The sequence below is a fragment of the Artibeus jamaicensis genome, unplaced genomic scaffold, assembly GCF_021234435.1.
Source record: "Artibeus jamaicensis isolate MK-2021 breed Jamaican fruit bat unplaced genomic scaffold, CSHL_Jam_final contig_387, whole genome shotgun sequence".
NCBI classification, from domain to species: Eukaryota; Metazoa; Chordata; class Mammalia; order Chiroptera; family Phyllostomidae; genus Artibeus; species Artibeus jamaicensis.
Window position 1 is genome coordinate 22,383,302 of NW_026521812.1, and position 27,601 is coordinate 22,410,902.

Sequence of the window (27,601 nt, forward strand, 5' to 3'; positions counted from 1 at the left end):
AAATAAATTGTATGTCAGTAAAACATTTTTAAAACTATTCTAAGTCACTGGTCTACAATATTTAGCTGGCACAGGAGTTTCTAAGTTATTGGGAACGTGCACACCGAACTGCAAGACAAAGTGGTTGCACTTCTGGGGTTGTGTCCTCCTTGACTCACAGAACTGTCGGACTTCTAAGTTTTTTCCAATCAGGTCAATGTAAATTAGTATCCCTCTGTGTCTTTAATTTGTATTTCCCAGGTTACTAATAAGATTGATCATTTTTTCCATAGATGTATGTCCATTTGTGATTCCTTTTTTTCCTGAAAAATGTTTCATTACAACTCTGTCCTTTTTTCTATGTTACTTTGTTGTGTTTATTCCTCTCTACCCCAGGATTGTAAAGACATTGTTCTGCATTTGCTTCTAAAAATTTCAAAGTTTTACCTTTTATGTTTCCATCTTTAATCCATCTGGAACTGATTTTTGTATATGGTATGAGGTAGGGATCCAATTTCATTTCTTCCCCTTTGTTGTATATTGAATTTCCATATAAGTGGATCTGTTTCTGACTGCATTCTACTCCTTTATTCTATCGGCTATCCATACAAATATCATGTTAATTTTGATAACATTATAGTTTCTCTCAATATATAGTAGGGCAAGTCTTCACCTTATTTTTCTTCAGAATAGTTTGGTTATTCTTGGACCCTTGCTTTTCTGTATAAATTTTATTTTTTAAAGTATATTTTATTGATTATGCTATTACAGTGCTCCCATTTTTTTCTCTTCTTTATTCCTTTCTGCCCTGCACCACTCCCACCAGCATTCTTCCCCCCACTTAGTTCATGCCCATAGGTCGTACATGTGAGTTCACTGGCTTCTCCATTTCCTATACTATTCTTAACCTCCCTGTCTATTTTGTACCTACCATTTATGCTTCTTAATCCCTGTACCTTTTCCCCCATCCTTCCTCCTCCCTCTCCCCACTGATAACTGTCCATGTGATTTCCATCTCTGTGATTCTGTTCCTGTTCTAGTTGTTTGCTTAGTTTGTTTTTGTTTTTAGGTTCAGTGGTTGATAGTTGTGAGTTTGTTATCATTTTACTGCTCATAGTTTTGATCATCTTTTTTCTTAGATAAGTCCCTTTAAAATTTCATGTAGTAAGGCCTTGGTGATGATGAGCTCCTTGAACTTGACCTTATCTGGGAAGCACTTTATCTGCCCTCCCATTCTAAATGATAGCTTTGCTGCAAAGAGTAACTTGGATGTAGATTCATGACTCTGAATGCTTTTTTCCAGCCCCTTCTTTCCTGTAAGGTTTCTTTTGAGAAATCAGCTGACAGTCTTATGGGAACTCCTTTGTAGGTAACTGTCTCCTTTTCTCTTGCTGCTTTTAAGATTCTCTCCTTATCTTCAATCTTGGGTAATGTAATTATGATATGCCTTGGTGTGTGCTTTCTTTCGTCCAACTTCTTCGGAACCCTCTGAGCTTCCTGGACTTCTTGGAAGTGTATTTCCTTCGCCAGCTTGGGGAAGTTCTCCTTCATTATTCTTTTAAATAAGCTTTCCATTTCTTGGTCTTCCTCATCTCCTTCTGGCACCACTATGATCCAGATGTCAGAATGTTTAGTTATCCTGGAGATTCCTAAGCCTCTCATTTTTTTTGAATTCTTGTTTCTTCAGTCTGTTCTGGTTGACTGTTTATTTCTTCCTTCTGCCAAACTATTGATTTGAGTTTGGTTGCTTTCCCATCACTGTTAGTTCCCTGTATATTTTTCTTTATTTTACTTTGCATAGCCTTTACTTCTTCCTCTATTTTGCAACCACAGTCAATCATTTCTGTGAGCATCCTGATTACCAGTGTTTTGAACTGTGCATCTGATAGGTTGGCTATCTCTTTGTCACTTAGTTGTATCTTTTCTAGAGCTTTGAACTGTTCTTTCATTGGGCCATATTTCTTTGTCTCCTTAATTTGGCAGCCTCCCCATGTCTGTTTCTGTGTATTAGGTAGAGCTTTTACTCCCTGTCTTAGCAGCATAGCCTATTGCAGAAAAGTCACCTGTAAGTTGTGTGGGGTGGAGCCTTAGGTTATCGCCAGGGTGGGACAACCTGTTTCACCACTCTGTGGTTCTTTGTGGGGGAGGGCTCAGGGAGGAGGCAGTGCTACTGTCTGGCCTCTGGATATTACCCAGGAAGAAGCTGTCTCCTGGCTCTCACTCTGTTGACAGTCACTTTACTTTGTGCCCTTCTCTCCATGTGCCAACTGTGCTATTCCAGCTGTTAATCTGGTGCACAGGTATTCATCAGGGCAGGGCAACCCACATTGCTAAGCTGTAGCACTGTATGTGGGAGAGGGGTCCGAGAGGGAACAAACTGCTTGCTCCACTCTCAGCAGGCTTTCAGTCACTTCCCTGGCTACCCACAAGGAAATTGGGCCCTTCTGGTGCTGATTCCCAGGTGGGCGGGTTTGTGTACATTTTAGGACCCTGTAGTCCCTCCAACAAACTCCCGTGAGACTGGGAGTTTCTCCTGCTGCTACAATCCCTATAGGATTTTAAAGCCAGAGGTCTTAAGGCTTTATTTCCCTGCTCTGGAACCCTGGGTTACACAGTCTGTCTCACTCCCCAGTTGCCTTGCTCTCCCAGTCCTTCAGCCTCTACCTTGCTGCGTGTCCTCTCCACCCTGGCTGCCTTACCCATCTGGATGAATGCTTCTTCTTTAATTCCTTGGTTGTCAAGTTTCATACAGTTTGACTTTACAGCAGTTCTGGTTGTTTTTTGTTTTTAAATTTGTTGTTGTTCTTCGTTTGGTTGTGTGAAGAGGCAAAGTGTCTACCTATGCCTTCATCTTGGCTGGAAGTCCTCCACATAAATTTTAGAATCAATCTTTCTAGTTCCCTGAGAAATCTACTAAATACTTAACTGATTAAAATCCAATATTGACAGCACTTTTGTCCATTTCCAAGACAATGTAGAGACCCTAGAACACTTTAAACTACATTTATCCCTTCCTAATTTACAAGCTATTACTTTCACTAATTTTAACCCTTTACCTATATGTAGACCAGACAGAACATTATTACTGTTGTTTAGTACAATAAGTATTCATTTACCCATATATTTACCACCTTTTTTGTTCTTCATTCCTTCTTGAATCTCTGACCTTCCATCTAAAATAATTTTCCTTCTATTTGAATAATGTCCTTTAGTATTTCCTTTAGGATGAATTTCCTAGTAACAAATTATTTCAGTATTTGTGAGTCTTAAAATGTCATTATTACACCTTTATTTCTAAAGGATATTATTCCCAGTCATGAGTCTCAATTGGCAGCTATTTTCTTTTATGTCATAAGTGTATTAGTCTCTTGTCTTCTGGATTCTATAATTTTAGTTGAGAAAGCAGCTGTTATTTTATTGTCCCTTTGAAAGTAATCCACCACCCCGCCCCCTACCAGGAAGCTTTTAAGATTTTTTCCATGCCCCATTATTTATTTTATTCCAAGGTGTCTAGATTCTTTATTTATCCTGTTTTAGTTTTATAGGGCTTCTTGAATCTGTGGTATATTCTTTTTTTAATCAGTTTTGGAAAAGTCTATGCCATTATCTCTTTATACAACCTCTGTTCCCTTCTCCTTCTCCTTCCCTTTAGGACCTCCAATTACATACGGTAGAGCGAGGTCCCACCCTCTTCAGAATAGTTTGGCTATTCTCGGACCCTTGCTTTTCCACATAAATTTTGACCTTTTCACTGTAAAATTATTTCTCCCACTCTTTTTTAAAACTACTTTTATTTTGGTTCCTCGTTGATCTAGATGGTTTTACCTTCCAATTCACTAATTATCTCTTCATATCTATTAGATCCATCCATTGAGTTCTAAATTTCAGTTATTATGTTTTTCGGTTCTATAATTTTTATATGGTTCTTTTTCAGATGTGTTCTGACATTTTATGCTCTCCAATGTTCTGCTGAAAATTTAAATCTTGCTTTTTACCTCCTTGATTACAGCAGGCATAATAATTTTGTAGTCTGTGTTTGTTAAGGCCAGTACATAGCTGGAGCTAACTTGTGAACATGTTTATACATATAGACTATTAAGTATGCTGTATCTTGTTCCTGGTGTCTTGGCTCCTTCTGCCTACTTATCTTTGATTGAAAGTTTCTTGCTGTGTTAAAGAAATGTTTGTAGAAATAATTTGAGGTACTTGAGAATATTAGCAGTCCAGAATCACTTTAATTCAATTTCAGGGACCAAGATTTTCTGAGTTACTTTGATAACCCAGAGCAGAGTTGTAATCTTTTTTTTCCCTATTGCTCACCCTTTCAAAGTACTCTGCACAGAGGATTTGCCAGCATTCCTATTCTTGATAGGCTCTGGATTCTAACTTTAATTTCCTTGGCCCCAAAAGGATGGCTGTTAAAAGCATTATTTAGCCTCTCAGTGGACGGTTTTGGAATCAGCCCTCAGAAGGAGCCTGAAGTATCTGGCCTACTTCTCTGGAATTAAATCTACACACAGATTTTGAATTGGTGATTTTTAATCAACTTGTTAATTCTCTGATGCCACTGCATATTTTTTCTTTCTCCTCTTTTATTCTGTCTCTCTTTTTAATATCCTGTACAGTTTTTCTTGTTTTCCTCTCTAAAAAGATTGGTCCAAATGACCTAGTGGGCATCACTCTCAGTGAAAATCTATATATATCTTTATATCTTAATATCATTTAAGATTATAATATAACAATTTTCCCATGACATTAAATATTCTTTTTTCTGAGGCAAATTTACTAGCTTTTATTATATATTTAATTTGTGTCATCCAGTTTACATCTTACTTTTTTTTTTACTGAGGTATAATTAACATGCAATGTTTTATTAGTTCCAGGTGTACAATATAGTCATTCCATCTTTGTATACACACTGTGAAATGATCGCCTCAATAAGTCTAGTACCATGACACCAGACAGACATTAAATATTCTTCAAAAACATATTATATTATATTCCTTATAGAAAATATGTTCACCTGTTGTTCTAGGATCATATTCTTCTCTCGCTCTACATTGAGAACCATTCTCTTTGTATATTCTAGTTGCTTCTCTAAGAGAATACAGCGAGACTGAGCTGAGCTTAACTGTATACTTATATCTATGAAAAAGAAAAAGTAATGAGAAGTAAATTAGTTGATTTATCACATAGACCAGACATTCGGTTATCAGAAGAAATACATTATATGAATTCAATCAAGAATTAAAAGTTCAAGCCTTCTTTATTCCAGTGTACTGACTTTCCCAGTTATAAACATCCATTTTGTGAATATTTCATTAATTATATATAACTGACTTAACATGATTTCCCCCTAAAGACCCAGAAGACATACATCTGAAAGGGGAAGATATCAGTAACTTGTGGGATGATAAATATCCTGGCTGTCCTTGGGAAAGGGCACTAACTGGAAAATGGAGGACCCAAAGTCCTCCATCAGTGTATTTCCTCTCTTTCAAGAAACCCAAGTATATGCATTCTACCATTTCCACTTTCCTCTGCTCTCAACTATGACAGCAACTTCTTTCTAAACCTTTAATTTCTTACTTTCCTCTGCTCTTTCTTCTACCTTTGTCCAATTACTTCAGAAAAAAATATTTCTCCCCATTTCTTCATCCTATTTATAAGTTGAAACACAAACTTGAACCTGTTTTTGAGGGTGGGTGTCATGTTTTAAAAACAAAGCTACACGTTTTGATGTGAATTTTTTTTTTTTTTTTTGGTTCACAGGCCCACGCTCAATCCACTGAGCTACACCAGCCGGGGCTGATGTGAAATTATGTAAAGTACTTACCTTCTAAACCTCTAAAGCCTGTGTCCAGGTATCTTCCTCATAATTTCCACAGAACTTCTACCTATGTATCCATTTTATCTAATTAACCTCTCAAGTTAAATAAAATTCCTTTTTATTCATTTTATGGTGTTTATGTTATTTAATTACTAGTGTTGCATTATATTTTTAAATTTTAAAACCATGTTACCTGAAACTATAAAGTATTCCAATTATATACTGGAATACTATATTTAGGTTAAACTAAATTTTGTTGGTATTCTGGAGATATTCTAATTTCTAAATACAACTTTTCTAAAAACTTAATTTTTCTTGTAATCTCAAAGACATATGAACTGGGATCAAACAGATACAATTAAAAAGGTTCAAAGCTATATCCATTTCCTGCAAATACCAAAATGTCTGAGAACAAAATGCTTAGGAGTTTAAACGTATATATAAGAACAAATATATTTGAGTAAATCTGCTTAGACTGGGCTTATTTTCAAATTGTAAACTTTAGTAACTTTTTGTTTCTGAGAACTATTGAACTTACCTTTTTTCTGCTTTATCAGTTCCTGGTGTACCAGATTTCTCTCATTAGTCTCATTTTCCAAGGCCTTTTTATACTCTGCTGCTTCTCTGGAAAGAATGTTGAGATTATCTTCAGCTTGTGTTCTCTCTAACTCTAAACGACGAATCTTTTCCTGAAGAGTTTTTAGGGCTAAAATAAGAGCTGTTGAAAAAAAATTTGCTTGATAGTATAAATGAGAATTTTTGAACACTTACAATCATATGAAAGAGAGCAGTACATTTTCGTTAGTGAACCAGAAAAACGTGTAATATATATTTCTCATAAAAATGGGAAATAATAGCTAAAAGTCTAAAAAGAAACAAATTTCCTCTAACATATCTTGTAAAAGCAATATATTTAGGATTGTACTTGGTGATTTTCTAGGTTTGAGAAAGCTAATGATCAAAGACCTTAAGATAACATATAGTCTAGGAGGCATAAGAATCTGAGTCTGAATAAAGAAAATTAAAATACAGTATCTACTAATGTGGAAATTTAGGTTTAAAGGTAAAGGTTTTCCTCAGTTATTGATGTGTTCGGTTGCAGTCAAACCACAAACACTTATTATTCCTTTGTCCAAGATACAGTGTTAATAATCAGGACATAGGAGGAAGAACACAGCTTCTTCCACTGGAAAAAAATTATAACCTTGTGGTTTACCTCCTATCAGGCTTGAAAGATTATATGTGTACACATGAACTACTAAGATTTTTTTTAGGTACAGTTAACATCTTCATAATTCAGGTAAGTTCAGATTATTATCTTATACTTTCTATTCAGCTGTTACTTCAAACTATAAAACTAGAGATGAATGGAATACAAATAAATGTTATATTTCATATAGCTTTGTTGTCTTTTAGAATATATACTTTCTGTATATTCAATTAGGGAGTTGTTAGCTAAAGATTATCATTTTTTTTACAAATGAGATAAAGAAATTATATTTGTTTCTCTTTATATAGCATCTGTGGCTGGCTCATTGGTTTGGATTATTATTTCTTGCAGTTGTTTTACTCCATAAGGCTAGTCTATTTATCATTGACAGCCATTATCAGAGAACATTAAAAATCAAAGTGATTCTCAGCATCTTAGGAAGTAATTTGTACTGTATAGGTATGACTGAATCATAAACATTTTCCTAATTCAGTTTTAAGATCCTTCTAAATTTATACCTTAAAAGTGACAATATTTATATTTTATAGTTACTCTAACATGCTGGCTTCATGAGGAATTTTCAAGGTAATTTTGGATATATGCAATTTCTGGATTTAATCCTTGAATAAGCCATAACTCTACTTAATTCACTAGCATTGTAATAATCTAGTTAGAAGGACTCCAAATCTGACCTTTTATTCTTGATAGAATTTTTGTTTTCTTATGACATTTTTGGTAATGAATGTCATATTTTATAATATATGTCACCTTACAGCTGTAACCAGAATAAAAAATGTTAAATAACTTGTCTAAATTTACTGAAACTTTTAATAACAGAATCTAAATTAGTTTAATTAAGACTTAGTTAAAAATGAAATTATATTCTTTTCACATAAAAATGAGAAGATTTATACAACATACTTTGTACCACTCCCCTAATTTTAAGTAAGATTTTTAAAATTAATATTACCTTGGCTATTTGGACTACGAAGCATTTTAGAAGAGGTAGCTTCGAAGTTCCCAGAGTGGTGATTCTGAGATAATTCATCGTTCTGGGTGAATGGTGGAACAAATGTTCTTTCTGGAGGTTTAAGATAGCTTCCTACTATACTGTGCATTAGTTCGGAATCCATTATCTGTACAAAATAAAGAAATGATATAGTATAGCATCATTCATTCTTATTTGGATCATAAAAACATCAAATATCCAGGTGAAACTTTAACATAAATACAAAATCATATACTGTGAAGTTGTATCTTTAGGAACTCAATTGTCACATATTCAACTATAATAATACAAGCTCACCAAAATAACAAAGAAAAATGACAATTTACTGTATAAACAGTATGAACAATTAATTCTGCCTGATCTGCAATGAGCATATGCCCTGGAGTAAGCACTGCATGGGTGGTATGAATTTTCAGGTTTCTCGTAAGTCCATATATGTCTCATTGTCTGAGCACCTTTACATAAAAAGAGTGACTCTAGGATTCACAGAGAAAGTATATATTCTAAAATACAACACAGCTTGTAAAACAAGCTACCCACATAATTTAATTTTCTAAGATTCGACTTTGATGTGCTGGCTTCCAAAGGGATGTCTGAGAGAATTCTGGATATATCAATTTCTGAATCTAACCCATTTAAATACATTAGCATTCCAATCATCTAGTGTAGGAAGTTTTCAAATCTGAAGACTCTAAAATAGCTTTTTTTGGTCATTCCAGGCTTTTTGGGGGGACAGGGGGTCTTATCTGGTTAGTTGTTTGTAAGAGAGCTCTTTTAATCATTTTAGTAGGTAAATTTTTACCTAATTGTCCTCATGGTCAGAGAAAAGGGAGGTAAGATACACTGAATTAAACACAGAATCATGTAATTTACTGAAGTCTGGGAGGCTCTTAGAGGCCATGGATTCTAACCTTTCCTTTCAACATAAACTTACCCTCACATTATCTCTAACAGGTCATCCAAGCTCTGCTTGTTATCTCCAGAAAGACGGAGCTCACTGTCTTTAGGCTGAATTCAAAGCTTCCTTCTATGATTTTTATGAATTTAACAGATTTGGAAGGAAATAAAAATAACTTCTACACTTACTGATGTAGATGTTGAATTAGATATTTACATATCGGATTTATCTAGTAAAATCTTGATGCAAAGTTTAGAACCATTTTCAAACTTCAAATTTCATCATTCACAGCATCTGAAATGCATGTAAAACACTTATGAAATCCCATCCCCCAATTAAGGGCAAAATGGAGAAATCAAACAGAAATTACTCAATCATATAATCAATGATAGTTAATTTCTTATTAAATCTCAGTGGACTTGAGTAGATCCAGATCAGGACAGCTGAATACTAATTAGGAGATAACTTCAGCATGTGTCTACTAATCCCCAATACCAGTAGATTTCTTCCTTCTTAATACCTTAAGAATTTGTTTTTTAAATAACTTACCATATATATAATACACACATGTATAGTTTAAGGAATTATAACAAAACAATTTCTGTGTATCCACACCTAACTTAAGAAATAGAGTGCTACACTGTTCTGTGCAAGCCTTCTGTGTGCCCTTTCCTATCTCTTGCTTTAAACTTTGTGCTGCTCATTCTAACGCCTGTTTAGTTTTATCATACATCTATGTATCCTTAACAATATAGTGTTTACTGTTGCTGGTTTTTAAACTTTATATAAACAGGATCATACTTTTTTTCATTCAAAGCATCTTGGCACATGCAGTTGTGTGGTATTCATTTTCATTGCTGTATATCATTCTAGTATGTAACACGGATCTTAGAATGCATTAATTCCAATCAATCTTTTCCAGACTCATAAAGCTATGGATGTCTGGGATTGCTGGCTCTATTTTTATTTTAACCACACAAACTAGACAATATTGTTTTAATTTATAAGGTTAACGGTTACGTTCACCTATAAGTATTTTGTGGACTTTATGATGGACTGCCTTTTAGGAATGCGTACTTTTCCCACAGCTACTAGGAGTGTAGCCAGAAGGAAGCCCGTGGCTACCAGCTCTCTTTGGGATTGCTCTGCCTAAAGAACATTACCTCATCCAAGGACAAGACTCCTTCACGGGGCAGCCCACATTCAGTGGGGGTTAAAGGCCTGACCCTCTTCCCCCAACTCAAGACAACTCTAAAGGATCACCTACCTCCTAATCCTATGGCATCAATGAAACCTTTGCTGTGTCTTCATCTCAGCTTAACTTCTCTCTCTGCCTAACACTGCTCTTTCCTCTCCCTCTCCAAGGCATTGATCCCCAAAATAATCTCTAATAAATGTGTATGCTAATCTCTGCCTCAGAATCTGCTTCCTGGGAAGCTGAACCTGCAATAATTACCAAACCTTTTTTCTTAAGGCTTTCATTCTGAGATTGTATTTTACAGGCTCTTTCAGTGAGTATGTTAGTAGTAAATTTTCCTAGTTTTTGTTTTCCTTATTAAAATGTCTCTCTTTTCACTCTTTTTCTTAAAAGATAATTTTGCTGGATGTATAGTGCTGGATCGCCAATTGTTTTCCTTTAGCACTATGGCAATATTATGTCTTCTAGGTTCCAATGTTGCCATCCAGATAGGCAGGGTCATTCTGAAGGGCAGGTTATTTTCCTGTCATTCACACAAGGTTTAACCCTTTGGGGATCCCAACTTTATACTGCAGTGTCTAAGCTTATCACTCACCGTGTCTAGGCAGATTTTGTCTCTTGCCCCATGCAATCAGGAATGCCTTCTTAAAGGCCCAGGTCAGGAGGCCTGGAGGAAACAGCAGGGGCTCTCTGGGATAAAAGAGATTCTATGGTCCATTTATGCCTATAAAACTGGGCTTTCTCATGTACAGTCTCACTATTTGCCCCTTACTTTGCTGCTAACTCAGCCGTGCTTTAAAAAAGATGTTGCAAGCACTTTATAGAGCACTGTTGTGTTCTTTACTAGAAAAGATTTCTTTGAATGTTCAATATGCCATATTGCTTGAAACTGCAATAGCGTACAGCCAACTTTTAAAACTATGCAATGACTTTATAGGAGTACCATAACTATTAAATTCCAGAAATTCATAAGCAGTTTAATCAATATGCTTCAGTGACTGATCATGCATAATGTATTAATACTAGAAGAAAAATTTGCATTTAATAAATTGTCATTTGACATTCAAACTGACCTATTTAACATAATTCATAATTGGTTTTAAATACAGTTCTTGCTAGATTAAAAAAATAATCACTCTACAGCTATCACTATAAGGACTGATGTAGGCAAGAAGCATAAATATTAAATTTGGCCCAGGATGGCTATGAATGCAGCCCAACACAAAACTGTAAATTTTCTAAAAACATTATGAGATTTTTTTGTGATTACATGTCACAATGTATTTAATGTGTAGCCCAAGACAACTTTTCTTCTTCCACTGTGGCCCAGAGATGCCAAAAGGTTGGATACCTCTAGAAAGATCAGCAATTTTCAGGATGCTGACATTCAGTGCCTTTAACTATTAGAGAGCTAGCTACATTCTGTCCAGTCACCATGATGCCCCTTAGACCTGTTAAAGCGAGATTTTAAAAGGTTCAGAATTACAGATTTAGGAGGGAAAAGGGTTGAACTCAGAATGCTAAAGACCGTACCACTAGCATTTAGGAGGCAAATGAAGGAATAAAAACCCTCAATAGATATCAAAAAGAGTGATCAGAGAATTGGGAGGAAAAAAGCGGAAGGCAGTAACAAAAGAGTCAAAGTGAGAACAAGAAGTAATTATTTCATATCTACAACCTATATGTTATGCCTTTTAGAAATAAGAAACACACAGGGTCTGGCTTCTGCTGTCACGAAGCTTGTAATCTCACAACTGAAAAAAGACTAGAAGGCAGGCAATGAGAGGGGAGAAAAGGACATAGGGGTGACTCAGCAGTATATCCAATAAAACTGGTTATCTTATCTCATAATTATTAAATTTTTATTGAGCATTCATCAAACTCAGTATCTTAAATGAGTCTGAATAGAATATGATTACATGAGTACAATACCTAGCTTTTAAACAGTACAAAGTAAAGCCAATTTTTAATGAATGTTATATAAATTATAACATAGCATGTTATGTGCACAGTTAACTCAACTCAGTGCATGCTACCAAGCTACCTAATTTCCAAGCAAGCTTGTCAATTGCTGAATTTAAAATAACTAGACTTATAAACACTGGACCCAAGACAGCTACACTAGCCTCCTCCCAGAACTAAACTGGAATTATAACTAAATTAAAGAAAAATCATCCTGAATAGACTTATAAACATTATATGTAATAATTAGAAAGTTGGATTTTTCCTTATTGAACTAGAACCCAGTAAGTTTAAAACTTAAAAATATTTGGCATTACTTAAATTATTAGACTCCCCATCATCTTTAACTGTAGTTTATCTTACATAAACTACAGTTCATGAGAAAATGCTCCTGGCTTAATATGAAATGAATACAGAAGAATATAAAAGCACATAATTATAGCCCAACTTTAGAAAAGGACAAAGATAAGCCTAGACAAAAGACTAAAGGTATTAAAATGTTCATTGATGAAGAACAGGAGATTTTTATTTTCTTATTTCTACTTCTTAACCATTCTCTATAATAAATATATTAGTTTTATAATAAAGAACACAAATGTACTAGTTTCCTCTTATCTAGATTTCTACAGAGGTAGAAAACAGCTGAAGATGGATGGTATCAATTATTTATATGGACATTTGTTGGGGAACTTACATCTTTTCATTTTTAAGGGCCTTATGCCTCCTATATCAATATAAACTCAGAGGGGGCAACTGTGTTCATTTCTTTAATAAATGTCTACAGTCCAAGCTGCTATGCTCTGCAAAGTGGTATTGTTTCCTCTGGGCCTAATTGAAAAAAAAAATTGTAAAATGAATCCCCTGCAACCAATTTGTTAGGTCAACAACTTTTCTCTTCTTCTCTCCCCTCACTAATGTTTGTCATGGTTAAACCCAACAAATTTATAAATATTGTCATAAGTTTTAAAAAATCACATATTATACCTTGGTACATATCTTTGCATACAGTGTTGTAATTTAATGAATCATTTAAGTAAATATTAGTTATTAAAAATTTAAAATATTACTGGTACTACTGGTACTGGTACCTTTCTGTTGTCAGAAATGTCTAACTTCCTATGATTTTGAAAGGGTTTCCATATTCTTATAATGTTTATTACATTTACCTGTTGTACTTAACTCTGAGTTCAGGACTCTGAGCAGAGTCCTTCACTCTGCTTCTAACCATTTCTCTTTAGAAAGGCTGATGGCAAACATTAAATATAAAAAGAATTCAGAAATTTATCAAATAATGAATTAAAGGTAAGAGTACTCAGATTAGTTGCTACAAATCCTCCTCCTTGGCCTTTACCTGTTTTTCACCCACAAACTGAGCACACTTAATAGTTAGAATTAATGAGAAGGGTGCCTGATTGTTCAGGCAGCACAAAGGGGAATGAGCTAACGGACAATGATAAATAACTGACACTTACCTATTTAACTGACAAAATTTATTTCAACTAGTTTTAAGAGAAATATTTCCATAATATTTAACCTGCTTTCCTTCCTTTTAGGTGGAACATACTCAATACAATTTAACCTTCGGGATAACTTAAGGATTCCATCACAGTATTTTAATTGCGTACAATGAATGATACTTAGAGAGCCACACTGATACTTGGATTGTTTGCTCCTTCACTGTTAAGTTCCCGACTGTTACAGACTTTGTTCTGTGTCTTTTCACCTCTTGCTCTCTTCCCTTCCAGGCTGCTAACTGAGCTGCCTGTTTACTAGTCTATAATAGGACATCTCTACCCTTTCTAATTGGTTTCCCAATTTATAGCAAATAAGAAACAACAAACACAATAAAGTTTCATTCATTAACCATTCAAACCTATGAAAAATACAGACCAAAGAAAGAGCAAGAATGGGTAGAGGAGAAGATCAAGTGTATAACAAAAGAAATAGCATAGTAATAATGATGCTTCACATTTATTAGACATTATGTGAATTAACTTATTCAAGTCCACATGACAACTCTATGAAACACAATGATTTCCATTTTAGAAATGACGAAACTGTGGCACAGAGAAACCATATTTTGCCCAAGGACACACAACTAGTTAACTGGCAAAGTTGGATTTGAACTCAGGCAGTGTGCTCTAAAGCCGTGGTCCCCAACCTTTTTGGCACCAGGGACTGGTTTTGTGGAAGACAATCTTTCCACGAAGGGAGTGGGGGGCTGGTCTGGGGATGATTCAAGCACATTATATTCAAGCTCACCTCCTGCTGTGTGGCTTGCTTCCTGACAGGCCCAGACCAGTGCTGACCTGTGGCCCAGAGGTTGGGGACCCCTGCTCTAAAGCTCACACTTTTAACCACCATGCTATATTGCTTATTTATACAAAGTTATGAAAGCAAGAGAGGCTCTGGTGTTTTGGGCAAGTTACTACAAGTAATGTACAAAGCAGAAAGATTGCAAATGTGCATGAGTGTTGCAGAGGAGGAGGCAGAAACCAGATCTGAGGAACTTGGTCTGCCAGGCACAGGTGTTTGGATTTTATTCCATAGGCAGTAAGAGCCATTCAGCTGAAAAGCAACAGGATCATATTGCCTTTGATAAAGATGTCTGAGATTAGAAAGGAGAAAAACAACTAGAGGCTAGAAGTCCAGGTAGGAGGCTATTCCAGAACTCTATGTGAGAGGTGACCAAGACCTGAACTAAAGCAAGAGAAGTGGGAATAAAGTCTTCTGGTCAAGATGACAACATAGGTAAATGCAGTACTTGAATCCTCCAACAACCACATCAAAATTACAAATAAATTATACAACAACTCATTCCAAATCACCTGAAATCTATCTGAATTGAAGTCCTATAACTAATGATATAATGAAGTTACACTGAGACTGGTGGAGACACGGAATGGGCAGGTCCCCACATCCATTTGTAGATGATAAAAACTGGGAAGGCTATTTCTGCTATGGAGGTCCCCCCTAAAAGCCAGAAGTTCCAGCCCCACACCAGGCCCCCCTAGCTGAGGGTTCTAGAGTCAGGGAGAGAAGTACCTATGACTTCTGGCCATAAAAACCAATGGAGATTGTGGCTGAGGGAGACAGAGGGATTCTGGAGTCTCAGCCAGTTGCTCTTAAAGGGCCGGTGCATAGACTTACTTGGCTTCACTCCTTCTGAGTTCCAGTGCTGGGGCAGCATCTTGAAAGGAGCCAGGGATATATGGGAAGGAACTGAACTGCCTGGTATTAGGGTGAGAGCTGGGAAGGGCAGCTTTCTGCCAGACAAAAGTGCTGGCAGAAGCCATTGGTCCTTTTCTGAGCCCTCTCCACACACAGCCAGCAGGTGGGTGCCTTATCTGAGTCTCCTTTAACTTGGCTATCACTGTTTGCCCTGCTCTGGTAAGTCCCTGAGACACCACCTCAATCAACCTGCAGGCCCATGCAGGCTGTTTCCAGTGGTTTATCCATACAAATGGCCTGCCTTGGCTCATGTTTCAGACTTGCTTAAAATCTCTGGAACAAGCAGCATCTGGTTCTGGCATGCCCTGTACCTCTTGCTAAGTGGCCCCAGATTTGGCACTAGTGGCAGCTGGCCTTGGTCCGCAGCTTGGCTTGGCCTGGGCTCCTCCAAGCCCAGCACAAGTATCAGTCATCTAGAGATACCTTTGTAGTTCATGCCTGGTGGCCCCAGGCAGAATTGAGGAGGCAGCTGACCTTGGCCTGTATCTCCTGAAAGGCCCCAGAGCTAGCGCACCCAGTGGACAGCTCCAGTCCATGTTTAAGCACCACTCAACCATTGAGCACCAGAGCCCTACCAAAGTTAAGTCCTGCTTTGTGGGGTGGGCCGCTGCACTGCTGATCCTCCACAGTAGTCACAGCCAGTCCTTACAGCTGATCTATCTGGGGATAAATCCCTCCTACTGATGAGCCAACAGCAAAAACACCTCAACTACAATAGGAGGGTATACATAACTCACACAGAATTAGTGGGGAGGGTGCATTTGGAGTGCCCAGCTTGGGTGATCAGGGAGGCTGTGCCACTGGACCCTACAGAACACCTACTACATTAGACCACACTACCAAGACATGGAGTCAAAGCAGCTCTACCTAATACATGGTAACAAACACCGGGAGGCTGCCAAGATGAGAAGATAAAGAAACATGTTCCAAATTAAAGAACAGAACAAAACTCTAGGAAAGGAACTAAACAAAATGGAAGCAAACAATCTACTATATGCAGAGTTCAAAAACTAGTTATAAGGATGCTTAATGAACTTAGGGAAAGGGGAGATGAAGTCAGATGAACTTGAACAGCATAAAAAAGGACATGGAAACCTAAAAAAGAACCAGTCAGAAATAAAGAACACACTAACTGAAATGAAGAAATATTTACAGGGAATCAATAGTAGAGTGGATGACGCCAAGGATCAAATCAGTGAGTTAGAATATAAGGAAGCAAAAACAACCCAACTGAACACAACAAGAAAAAAGAAAGTGAGGAGAGTGTAAGGAGCCTCTGGGACAGTTTCAAGCACAACAACATTTGCATTGGGGGGTGCAAGAAGGAGGAGAGAGCAAAATATTGAGAACCTATTTGAAAAAATAATGACAAAAAACTTCCCTAACCTGGTGAAGGAAGTAGACATCTAAGTCCAGGAAGCACAGAGAGTCCCAAACCAGATGACTCCAAAGAGGTCCAAACCAACACAAATCATAATTAAACTGCCAAAGGTTAGAGACAAGGAGAGAACCTTAAAAGCAGCAAGAGAAAAGCACTTAGTTCCCTACAAGGGAGCTCCCATAAGACTGTCAGCTGATTTCTCAATAGGAACTTTGCAGACCAGAAGGGGATGGCAAGAAATATTCAGAGTGATGAAAAGCAAGGACCTATAACTAAGATCACTCTACCCAGCAGAGCTATTATTTAGAATCCAAAGACAGATAGAGCTTCTTAGACAAGAAAAAGCTAAAGAAGTTTGTCACTACCAAACCAATATTACATAAAATATTAAAAAGGTCTTCTTTTAAAAAGAAGAAAAAAAAGATTAAAAAGATGAACAATAAAATGTAATAAGTACATATTTGTCAGCAAAATAAACGAACAAGCAGGACCAGGAAAAAAAAAGAGAATAGGGCTGCCATATGACTTAGCAACCCTCTTCTGGGCATCTATCCAAAATACTTCAAAATGTCTATTTATAAGGATATATGTACCCCTTGTTCATTGCAGCATATGCTTGGTGAGTGTATTCTGCCTTTAATAGAGACATGGCAGTTGTGTAGATGAGTTTGGCATCCAAGAAGAAAAGTTTAAAGACAAGTATTCGGAAGTCACCAGTATACAGAGCTGACTGCTGAAGCCATGAGTATTCACTAGACATAGAGTGTGCAGTTTTTCTCTAAATATGGTCCTCCAATCACTTAGGTACCAATACCTTGAGTGTATTTGTTAAAAAGTATAGATTTCTGGGCATCGCCCAGGTCCACAGAAATAGAATCTCTGGGGATAAGTCCAGAAACACAGAGTTTAACTCCCCAATTGATTCTTATGCAAATTAAAGACTAAACATCACTGATAAAGGAGCAAGAAAATGTGTAACAATGACTTTGAGTTTATTAGATATGTTTCTACAACAATTGTAAACAAGTTCTGAAGAAGGATGGTTAAGGACACCTAAGAAAGTATCTGGTGGGTCTTTTAGCAAATCTAAGCCACTGCTAGAAGGTGCATTATTCTTTTATGTACCACAAGAAAAAAAAAATAGGAGACCTCTCATATAAAGCTGTAACATGCATTGTAAGATCAATGGGAAATAAACCTACAATGCAGAAAGAAATGAGAAAACTTGAAAGTATCTTTCAAGTACTGGGCACTGGGTAGACTGAATTTTTTCTAGAAGACACTTCTAGAAGATAGTTTTGTAGTCTGAATTCACACTACCAGTGGGGTGGACACAAAAACAAAAAACAACCCTCCTACTGAAAATGGTCTCCGGTTGATCGTAGTGCAAATGACTGGTAGAGGCAAATGCAAATCCTCTCCGAGGTAATCTGACTTCAATCCAGGCCAATACAAAATGTATCCCTACTTCAGGAAAATTTTTTAAATGTGGAAAAAAAAGTCTTAGAATCCGTGAAATACAGTAAACTGAAGGTACACCAAGCTATTCTGAACGCCAGAACATCTGGGATGGGGAGGCCATTTGCTGGTTCTAAAATGTATTCATACACAGTCTCATATAGAGATTGATTTGTTTTTTTAAATAATTATGAATTAAAGGCAGATTATTAAAAACTCTTTTCCTCCCCATTGCATCTGTTTTTTTAAATAATTCTTCTAAATATAAAGTGTCACTGATAAAACAGAAAAATAACCCACCAAGTTGAGATCAGACCACCTGTACCCCAGAGTTTATGTAAATGCTTCAACATTCTCTGGGATTTAGCAAACTGGATTGCAAAATTCAACACAGGCCCTGGTAACTATCCAGACACAACAGGGGAAGGGCAAGCTTGGCTCCTCTTCAGGATGACAATGTCCAATCCCAGTCCAATACTTGGTGTTCCTTCTTTCACTCACAGGCCACAAACACACTAACTTGATGTTCTTATGATAATTAGGGTATTGTTTCTTTGTAAGTAAACTTAACACTTTGTCAACAATTCCACCATGAAAAAATGGTTTTTAGCACTTTTATAATTTTCCAGCAAGGCAATGTATTCCTAGTTCAGACATGCATTTTCCATCTTTTCTAAGGGTAATAACACAAACACTGCATAAATCACACACCATAGCTGTTCTGGGATCATATAAAACTGTAGTATCATTGTATAGTAAGTACATCATCCAAACAGATCATTAGAGGCCTAAAATAGCTTTAGAGTGAAAAGAAGCACCAATTAATCATTGTGGAGAGTGCCATAATTCAAATTTAGAAATAAACCAGTTATACAACCAACCGCTGCTGGCTTCTCCCTGCTTTGAGTGGGTAAGTGTCTTTAAGTACCTCTCACAGCATTGTCCCATCTACCGCAATTGATGTAAGAACTCAGATCTGATTCCCACTCTTGCCACTCCCTGACAGAGCACTTCTTTTGCTCAGGAAAGATTCTTCCCACTCCAGGAGCAAATGTATATATGTATGTATGTATGTACATATGTATGTACACAAGTATAGGAATTTTCTAAGACTACAGAAAGTGAAGTTTCCCACATACCTATCTATAATTTCCTATTCACTTTCCCCTAGAAACAAGGAAATAGTGGTTTTATAGTGTCACTGCTATTCTAACCATGTTATAAAAATATGGTTTCTGTGTGGATCTGTGGAAAAATCCACTCTGAATGTCAGTGTTAATCTACTCAGTAACTCTTAGAATGCATTTTGTTCGTTCAGTTTGTGTACTATGTAATACTTAAGTAAAATATTTTAAAAGTGCCTAATAATCCCATTATTCAGAAACTCCTATTAACAGTGGACAGGCAATAAAACTTAAACAGTATAGAAAAGCAGAAAATAAACTCAACTGATTTAGTGTTATAGATAACCACTCTGGTAAATCTGACTAAATGGCACAAAAGAACTGTAGTGTATCTTCAAAAGCACCTAACAGAATCATAAAATATAGTCAAGTTATTCAATAGATACTGTAATAGTTTCTCATTAACATATGAAATAAAGATGGCTCATTAAAGAGTAAAATTGAGCAACAGAATTCAAAGAATCGGCATAAAATTATTTTGAAGCAAGAAACAGAATGTGTCTCATATGTTTCAAATGAATCAAGTCTAAAAATAAAACATACCACAACAGAAGGTCTCACAGCCATCATCTGTCCCTTCCTGAACAGAGGAATTTAAGAAAATGCAACTAAGTTGAACCAAAATAATAATGCCTGAACTGAATAATGCCTGGTGTCAGAGAATCCCCCCAAGTCCTACTGCTTATTGGTGGGGCATTACATTTGAATTCACTGGTACAGTGGTGATAGGAGAGTTCCAACTAGTTCTGCAGAGTTAGTCTAATTAGTGCCTTAACATCTCCGTAACTTTCCCTCTACATAAAAGGGATGACTTAAGTAATCTTCAACTTTTCATCTATTTCTAAAATTCTACTAAAAGAAAGGCAAACACGAAATCTTACTGAAGCTTCTGCCATAATTCTTGAGTTATAAACCTAAAATAGTAGTTCTGCCTTTACAGTGAATACTGTTATAAATACCTTGATGACCTTACTTAGACAGCCTAAGATTTTAGAAATTGAAAGAATACATATTTTTAATTATTTCAGCAGTTATTTACAAGTCTTATTCTAAAAAGACAAGTAACTTATTAAATAGGATACAATAAAAGGTAAAATAAAATATAAAAAATTCTGATCAAAATATTTAATATAAAACAGAAAATTTCCCTTCCAACCTAAATACAAAAATACTGAATAATACACAACATTAACAAATATATAGCCAAGTTCAAATGCAAAAAAAGGAAATATCCAGATGCAAATAAAATAAAATAATATAAAATAAGGAGGCAGCTGAAAAAAAAAGAAAAAAATAAATAAAATAAAATAAAATAAAATAAAATAAAATAAAATAAAATAAAAAGGACAACACTGAAGCCACGGTGGTAAATGGGAGCTGGGTTTTTAATTGTAGAAATAAGATTTATTAAATGTATAAGTCTAATTAATTAGATTTAGAAAAGCTGCATAATTACTTAGGAAGATGTTACTTATTAGAATTGAAGGTCTGTCTTCATAGCTGTGTAAAGTATGTCAGAAAACATGATAGGCTAAATTGAAAAACGTAGTTTGGAAGCATAAGTAATTAAAATTTATAAAAGCTATTACATGTTTAAAATAGAGTTTATCTCCTACACTTGACTAATTAACCTGATACTGATCAAAGAAAAAAATCAAAGACCTTATTTCCATGTAAAAACTACTAGATCTGGAGACTAATCTAGTAAATATTTTGAGTTAAACTCAAAGGTTTAGGAAATACTAAACTTAAAAAATTACAGCTTTACATTATGCTGAGTGAAATAAGCCAGGTGTTCAAAGACAAATACCATATGATCTCACCTTTAACAGAAGCTAAACGACAAAACAAACAAGCAAGCAAAATAAAAACAATGACACTGAAATAGAGAACAGGGGGACAGTGACCAGAGGGGAGAGGGGAGGGAATTTCAGGGGAAAAGGGGGAGGGATTTAGAGAAACTAGTATAAAGGACACATGGATAACAGCTAAGGGGGGTAGAAATGGGAGGGAGGTGGGGAGCATGGGGGGGGGCTGGGATGGGAGTAAAAGACAGAAAACTGTACTTGAAAAATAAAAAATAATAATAAAGTAAAAAATTACAACTTTAATAGAACATTAATTAAAACAAACTCAAAGTATTATTTTTCAAGAACAAAAGTCCACCTGAGATACCAAAAATACCATTTGAAAAAAAGATGTTCATTGCCAGTACTATTCAATACTGAACTGGAAATCTTGTCAAAGCAATAAAACAGAGAAAAAAAAAGATGGATAAAGATTTAAAAGGAAGAAATAAAGTTGTTATTTGTAGGAAGTATGATTATCTACACAGAAAATCCAAATAATCAGGATAATTTATCTAAAATATAATTTTAAAACATATTCATACAATAATCAGAAGCCAAGAGAACCACAACGATAATCCCAAATAAAAACCTGTAAATCTTTGTGAAAAGATCCAGGGGAAGGGACTGCTCTTTCAGCCACTAAGATTTATTATACAGATGTAGTAATTAAAACAGAGGTACAGGCACAAGGTAAGACAGAGAGACTACTGCACCAGAAGAGTCTAGAAGCTAACGCTGACATAAACGGGAATTTGGTAAATGAGAAAGAGGGCATTTTCATGGGGGAAGAATAAACTATTCACAATTCACATGGAAAAAAAATAAACGTATATCTCTACCCATGCCAAACACAAAAATAAATGAACACCTACATATAAACAACAAACATTTAACTGTTTTAGAAGAAAATGTAAAGGGTTTATTACAAACCCTCACCCAATGGTACAAACAGGAAAAGGAAAAATGATAAAACAAACTACGTTAAAATTAAAATTATATACAATAAAAGACACCATTGACAATGTTCATTTTAAAAATCAACACATGTAACAAAAGATTAGTATCCAAATTACAGAAACAACTCCTATTCTACAAATCATTAAGAAAAAGACAAACAGCTCAATTAGTAAAGGAACAAAAGACAAGAGCAGTAGCTAACAGATGAGAAAATATAAATAACCAAAACCCCAAAAGATATGCAACTTCAGGAAATGCAAAGTAATCAGGAAAATGCAAGTTAAAACAACAATGAAAAACTATTTCACACCTACTAATTAACAAAAACTTAAAAAAAACTGTCAATATTTTGTAAGAATGTGGGGAGATAAAAAATTTCATTAACTGATACTGGGAATGTGAACTTGTAAAAAATTTTGGAAGACAATTTTAAAACTGTGATGCTGTACATTCCCTGTAACTCAGAAATTCCACTTTTCAGTATTTGTGAATGAACCCTAGAGAACATGGCACATGTTAATTTAGCAACCCCTAAAACCCAGAATTTGTTAAAAATTATGTATTTATTCTTACATATTTAAACTCCCATCACCTTCAAAATATTCTTCATTTGATGCAATACACCTATTGAGGAGTTTTTCCCACTGCTAAAAACAGTTTTTGGAGTCGTTGATTTTGGTAACTTTTATTGCTTCTGCCATTTTTGTTTCACCTCTTCCACATTGGCAAGACGCTTCCCTTTGAGGACTTTTTTCATCCAGGGAAACAAAAGTAGCTAGGGCCAGATCTGGTGAATATAATAGGTGGGGTATGGGGGATCATGCTGTTTTGGGTCAAAAACTGCTCAACACTCAGCATGGTGTGAACAGGTGTGCTCGTACATCATCTATCATGAACTGGACAAACATAGTCAAAGAGTCTTCAAAACTAATTCACTGAAGCAGAATGCAGCCTCTCACAACAATGTCAGCTGGCACACTGATACAGATGAGTTCCTAGAACACTGACCCAGTGGGGGAAGCCTGTACTACAAGGGGTCCACCCTCTGAAAGATAATTCCCCCCTTGTACAGCGTGATCTTCACTGTAGGTCTTGCTTTTTGCAACCAAAAAAAAAAAAAGAAGAAAAAGGAACTTAACAGGGGAATGCATAAATTGTGTCATATACATAAAATGAAATACCATATGCCAGCTAAAATAAAGAAGATTTACATTTAGCAACATAGATAAGCTTTGAAATTATATTATCAAGTAAAAAAAGCAAATTACAGAATGGTAGGTATCATAGATGTCTTTTATATAAAATTCTTTTAAAACACAAAGACTATATTATGGTACCAAGGGCACTTTCACACATGTAATTTTTTATCCCATTAAAAAAAATAACAAATGAGGCAAAATGTTAACATTTGTTCATTCCAGGGGTAGGTATAAGGCTGTTTTTTTATATTATCCTTATTTTTCTTTCTGTTTGAAATTTTTAACATATTTAAACAAATTACACAAAATTTTAATATTTTGTATATATTCATATAAATAACATGGAGAAGGAAAATAAGAATGAAGATAGCAGTGAGAGTGGCTAATAACATTTATGCCATAAATTGTGTATATATGCTAGGGTTGGTTCACAAAACTATCAATAAGGGGAAAATACAGATTAAATAACTTCATTGTTTTAAAAAATATTGACAAAATACACAAGAAATACTGTTGGTTTATACATTCTAAGCACATTCTAGTAAATATGGATACACCAGAAATGGAAGAACTAGAGAGAATATTATGAGTAAACTTGACTTAAGTGGTTTTTTCATGAAAGACAGAGCAAATAACATGAAAAAAGGAGAAAGACTGTATTCTGTGAATAGAATGTATGATGGTGTTTTAGAAAGTAGATCACTTAAAGGCTGAAAAGAAGAATTCAAATCAATTTTGTGAAAGAATGAATTCAAATCAATTTTGTTAAAAACATCTTAAAATAAAATGTAAAGAATCAAATTTAAAAGCCTTTATGATTCATCTGGACAATACATACACCCACATGAAAGCACACACATAATATTGGGTTGGCCAAAAAGTTGTTTGGTTTTTTCATTTTTTCTGTAAGATGGCTTAGTAGCCCTTTGTCATTTTTAACTTTAGAAACAATTTTGTTAGACTGTATTGTAACAGCTGTCATAGCAGCATGCATTTTTAAAAAACTTACCAAAATGGGTGAATTTTTTGTGTAGCCATTTTAATATTGAAGATGGAAGAAAATACACAACATTCTCAGCATATTATCCTTTATTATTTCAAGAAATCTAAAAACACACCCAAAATGCAACAAAAGATTTGTGCAGTGTATGGGAAGTGGTTTGTGAAGTTTTGTGCTTGAGATTTCTTGCTGGACAATGCTTCCTGATCAGGTAGAACAGATGAAGTGGATAGCAATCGAATTGAGACATTAATTAAGAACAATCAACATTATACTACTCAGGAGAGAGTCAACATACTCAAAAGTATCCAAATCAAAAAAGTTATTGTTGAAAATGAAAAATGTCTTTTATTTTCTGGAAAAAAACATATGAACATTTTTCGCCAACCCAGTATTGGTTGACAAGCTGTTAGAAAAACAAGCCAAAATAAGAGAAACCAAGTAGTAAACATTTGGAGTCAAAAATCGGTTAATGTTACTAAATGGTAGACAATTAGGAAATTTTCCTTTAAAAACTAAATTGAAGCCAGTCATTATATAACACTGGCTTCAGTGTTTCACAGTATGAGAGGGTAAAACTATTGGAGAGAAGCCAAAGGTAGATTTTTCCAAACCTGTATGACTAGGCAGAAAAGTAACAAAGAAAAGGCAATGTGGATAAATAACAGGGTGTTTCAATTGAAGAAAATATTCCTAATTGTAGGAAGTCTCCCTAACAATTTGCATGTCTATGTTAATAATATGCAGAGCAGTGCTGAAATGGGCCTGATGTGTTCCAGATAAAGCTCACCTTGGCCCCACCTTTAGCTGACTTCAGGTCTCTTTTCCAAGAAATAGTTTGGAAGAACAATGGTTAAATAGCTGAAAAGATTCAATACAGTGTTTTCTTTTTAACCTTTTAATATTATTGATCAAAACAATAATTTCATATTCAGCTGAAACTTTAATCAAATATAACGAAATCTAGGCACAGACCTTATACTTTTAATAGAAAATAATTCAAAAGGGATCATAAATCTGTAATGCAAACCACAAAACTTCTAGACAGTAATATAGGAAAAGATCTAGGTGACCTTGGGTTTGGTAATGACTTTTCAGATATAAGAACAAAGGCACAATTCATGAAAGTAAAACTGACAAATTTGCCTTCATTAAAATAAAAAACTTCTACTTTGTGAAAGCTTGGTCAAGAGAATGACAAGCCACAGACTGAAAGAAAAATATTTGCAAAACACATATATCTGATAAAGAACTTGTGTCTGAAGTATATAAAGGACTCTTAAAATTCAACAGTAAGAAAATGAACCAACCAACTTTTTTAAAAATTTTTATTTTGATTATGCCATTACAGTTGTTCTATTCCCCCTTCATTCCCTTCCACCCTGCACCCCCCTACCCCCACCATTCCCCCCTTTAGTTTATGACCATGTGTCTCAAGTTCTTTAGATTCTATATTTCCCATTCTATTCTTGCCCTCCCCCTATCTATTTTCTACCTACTATCTATGCTACTTATTCTCTGTACCTTCTCCCACCTTCTCCTTCTCCCACTCCCCTGTTGCTAACCCTCCATGAGATCTTCATTTCTATGATTCCGCTCCTGATCTAGCTGTCCTTTTAGTTTGCTTTCATTTTAGGTGTGGTTGTTAATAGCTGTGAGTTTGCTGTCCTTTCACTGTTCATCTTTTTTATCTTTTTCTTAGGTAAGTCCCTTTAACATTTCATAGAAGAAGGGCTTAGTGATGATGAACTCCTTGAATTTGATCTTATCTGAGAAGCACTTTATCTGTCCTTCCATTCTAAATGAAAGATTTGCTGGATAGAGTAATCTTGGTTGTAGGTCTTTGGTTTTCATGACTTGGAATACTTCTTTCCAGCCCCTTCTTGCCTGTAAGGTCTCTTTTGAGAAATCAGCTGACAGTCTGATGGGAACTCCTTTGTAGATGACTGTCCCCTTATCTCTTGCTGCTTCTAGGATTCTCTCTTTCATTTTAATCTTGGCTAATGTAATGATGATGTGCCTTGGTGTGTTCCTTCTTGGGTGCACCTTCTTTGGGACTCTCTGAGCTTCCTGGATTTCCTGGAAGTCTATTTCCTTTGCCAGATTGGGGGAAATTCTCCTTTATTATTTGCTCAAATAAGTTTTCCACTTGTGGCTGTTCCTCTTCCCCTTCTGGTACCCCTATAATTTGGATGTTGGAACATTTAAAGATGTCCTGGAGGTTCCTAAGTCTCTCCTCATTTTTTTGAATTCTTGTTTCTTCATATTTTCCTATTTGGTCATTTTTCCCTTCCTTCTGGTTCACTCCCTTGATTTGAGTCCCAGTTTCCTTTTCATCACTATTGGTTTCCTGTGCAATTCCCTTCATTTCAATTAGTTTAGCCTTCATATGTTCCTCTAATTTGTGACTAAAATCAACCAGTTCTGTGAGCATCCTGATCACCAGTGTTTTGAACTGTACATCTGAAAGTTTGGCTATTTCTTCGTCACTTAGAGTTATGGGCTTTGGGGCTTTGAGATCTTCCTGAGCCATTTTTGGTCTGTTCGGGTCCATTAAGTATGAGGAGCGGAACCTTAGGTGTTCACCAGGGCGGGGCTGCCCAAGTCGCTAGGTTGTGACCCTGTATGTGGGGGTGGGGTCAGAGCGGGGAAATGGCGGCCTCCTCTGCTGCCTCCCGCTGCTGGGGCCTGCTCGGTCCTGTCTCACTGCCCACTCCCTCGCCAGTCTATCTGCACAGGAATGTGCAACCACAGTCAACCTGCTGCCCTCCGCCCTCACTGGGTCGCTGGTCGCTCACTGGGTCCACCTGTTGCAACCCCACACCTGGGATCCTCGCGCCTGAGTCCGCCTGACCAAGTTTTCCTGTGCAACCCTGCTCCACCAGCTGCTGGCTTTGCCCCTCTCACTGGTCAGGCTGAAGAATTCGTTGTTATCAGACTTCTGAAAAGTTCAATTTTCTGTGTTCTGGCTGTGTTTTCTGTTGCTAATATTTTATTGTCTCTAAACTTGGTTGTGTGAGAAAGCACTACGTCTCCACCTATGCTTCCATCTTGGCGGAAGTCCCTTGAACCAACCAACTTTAAAATGAGCAAAATATCTGAACAGATACCTCACTGAATAGGCATATGAAAAAATGTTCAACACTATATGTCATTAGGGAATTGCCAATTCAGATGAAACACCATTATTTACCTACCACAATGACTAAAACCCAAAACACTGACAACACCCAACGCTGATGAGGTTGTGGAGCA

The 27,601-nt window shown here is 35.9% G+C and overlaps 1 protein-coding gene across 2 annotated transcripts in view; it reads right to left on the reverse strand.

Moving 5' to 3' along the window:
- The window catches only part of CEP57L1 (centrosomal protein 57 like 1), a 55,701-nt gene that overhangs the window by 20,317 nt on the left and 7,783 nt on the right, over window positions 1–27,601 (reverse strand). For both annotated transcript variants that reach the window (XM_037159029.2, XM_053664911.1), the window contains exons 2-5: window positions 9,115–9,220; window positions 7,990–8,155; window positions 6,348–6,527; window positions 5,003–5,124 (exon numbers count right to left, since the gene is read on the reverse strand). In XM_037159029.2, the coding sequence (XP_037014924.2) occupies window positions 5,003–5,124; window positions 6,348–6,527; window positions 7,990–8,152 (465 nt within the window). In that variant the 5' untranslated portion in view covers window positions 8,153–8,155; window positions 9,115–9,220. The remainder of the gene's footprint in view (window positions 1–5,002; window positions 5,125–6,347; window positions 6,528–7,989; window positions 8,156–9,114; window positions 9,221–27,601) is intronic.